At 41.9% G+C, this 2553-nt stretch overlaps 1 protein-coding gene across 1 annotated transcript in view; it reads right to left on the bottom strand.

The window, feature by feature from the left end:
- Positions 1–263: 263 nt before the first annotated feature.
- Positions 264–2553, bottom strand: part of LOC116704166 (ephrin-A5b) — a 142167-nt gene continuing 139877 nt past the window's right edge. The window contains exon 6 of the mRNA XM_032539442.1: positions 264–1639. Within this exon, the coding sequence (XP_032395333.1) occupies positions 1515–1639 (125 nt within the window). The 3' untranslated portion in view covers positions 264–1514. The remainder of the gene's footprint in view (positions 1640–2553) is intronic.

Here is a 2553-nt window from a genome sequence, read left to right on the forward strand (position 1 = left end):
TATGTTCTGTACTGACGTCACTTCACACAACATCAAAGAGGGCAACTGCATTACCCAGCACCCCCTCTGCCCTCAAACACACCACCACCACCTGCTCTGCACCTCCGTCCCTGTCTCACTGAAACATCGATCGCCACGCAAAACATTTCTTTTACCTCATGTTAGGCATGGACACATCCCTGAACTTTGTTGGAAATTTGTCCCTATGTACAACAGCCGTGTCATGACAGTGATTCACAAAAGCAATAGTGTAATAGTAAAACTACATTTGTGACATTTTTAATGACAAAATCCAAACACAAACATTCTACGATTTCTACACCCTGATAGCACATCAGACTTTTCTTTTTTTTTTTTTTCGTCTTCCTTGACTTTGTTAAAAACAATTAAAAGACCATCATCAGCAAACAGATAGATAAACGGTACTCAGTGTTTTTTTGTATGATTGTATCAAAAAACGGTGTAATATGCAAACTAACTTAAGGGGTAAGTGTGGTTGTTTTTATTGCCTTTTCTAGTGTTTGTACTCGCAGACTAAAACCAGAACAGAAAGAAAGCACGAGGACTTCACAATAAATAGGAAAATACATTTCGCCTGGCAAAATACCATATCCACTTCTACGCTCCGTTCGAATATTTTACTATACACCCGTGATGGCTGCTACAATTGAATTAGGTGATTATTAAAAAAACACAAAAAAAAAACACATTAACCGATCATTAAATCGGCTCTATCCGAACACTAAAAGATTTCTTTTTTCACTCTCAACATGGGTCCTCCGGCACCTTTTTAACCTGAGAGGAAGGTTAAGTTATCAAAGGCCCACCCCGTACTCCCCCCCCCACGCCTTTGGCACCAGTCTCCTAGCAACAACAGCAATTTTCCATTCCGTTGGCCTGCGCGCGATGCTTCGCTCCCGGATCTTCTTCGAAACCTCTTCCACTTTGATGTGAGATTTAATCATGTTGTATGTCGAGGGGTTAGGTGACGCGTTCCTGAACACAAATGCAATGGTAAAAGTCTGTAAACGTTTGCGGGATCCTGCTGTGCTTCTTTACCAATCACGCTAAAGAGTGTACTGATTGTGTCATTTGTGTTCTGTGTGTGTGTGTGTGTGTGTGTGTGTGTATACATGTCTGTAAGCATGATGTGTGCTTGTTTTTAACGCAAAGAAAATCTGCATACTGTGGACGGCAGCGAGGCGGAAAGTTAAGAGACTAGGCCTCCTTCACCTCGGGGTGCCTTGTCCATCAGCACCCACCAGAAAGTCAAGAACCACTTAATGTTGGCAAGTCAAAAAAACACCAAAAGGCTTCAGCGTCGAAGTCCCTTCTTCTCTCGTTTCACCTCGAGAGACGTCAGTGTTTTTCTTCTTCTTCTTCTTCTTTTTTATTTTTTCTTTTAATTTTTTCTTTTTTTTAAAAGTGCTCCTTGAGGGGAGGGGTTGCAGGGTAGGGCGACCTGTGGTCCAATCAGGACAGTCCAGTTCCTGGGGGAGTCCTCAGACTGGGCGCTATAAGGACAAAATGGCAGCCAGGAGTATGAGGGCGGAGCTGAGCAGCAGGACGGAAATCTGGCGCCGACCAACGGAGTTCACGTCTCTTCTCGCCGGCTCCGGCGACTCGTGACCGATGCCGTCTGAAGGGAAACAGATGAAAAATGACGGTTAGCTTATGCTTACCATACACTAGAAACTTCTAAAATTACTTTAACAAGACTACAGTCTGACCCCATATCACATCTAAAGACTATCTATCATAATATGTAAAGACTGGGAATCTTGCAGTGGGAGAATTTGCAAGGCTACAATAATAAGATTGGTTTTGAAAAATGTAACCAAGCTAGCTAGCGTTAGCTGGTAGCTTTAAGAGAAGGCTTGCTGATTTTCTGTTCTGCCGTCCACGCAGATGAATGCCGGGGGTTCCAGGAGGTCTGCGTTTACCCGCCGGCAGAACTTTGTGGGCTTCAGAGGGGTTGAAAAATCTGGAACTTTCCCTCTTTAGCGTTTGGCTTAGCACGGCGCCATAGCAACCATAAACAACACTGGCTCCAGCCGGAGGGAGCGCACCCATTGGTCGTTGACAATGTTCACTTGATTTGACTTTCACTTCCGAGACTTAACGATAATATCGAACATATTTGATTTTGTCGGAACTTCAAGACGGGAAAAAGACCGACTCAAACTTCTTATTACGAGTTTTACGACCACCTTACACCAAACTTTGAAAAATCATAATTTCATTCCCATATTGAAAAATGTGTCTGCGGCAGCGGAATCGTTTGTTGTAAAGTCGACTTTAGGTTGAAACTGGACAATATTATCTGTATTATCTGTTTTGTGCAATAACACTGGCCTGACGTGTGCAATTCTCAACTACTACAGTTATTATTATTATTATTATTTTACATTTCACCATTGCAATTCCTTAATTATGTTAATTATGTAAATAATGTATAATAACATTCCTAGCATAGGTACATAGCCACACTCCTTATATTTCTTTATTTCTTTATTTGTAGTTCTACTCTGATATTTATAATATTTGTGCAAC

This window comes from Etheostoma spectabile, chromosome 16, assembly GCF_008692095.1.
Source record: "Etheostoma spectabile isolate EspeVRDwgs_2016 chromosome 16, UIUC_Espe_1.0, whole genome shotgun sequence".
Classification (NCBI taxonomy): Eukaryota; Metazoa; Chordata; class Actinopteri; order Perciformes; family Percidae; genus Etheostoma; species Etheostoma spectabile.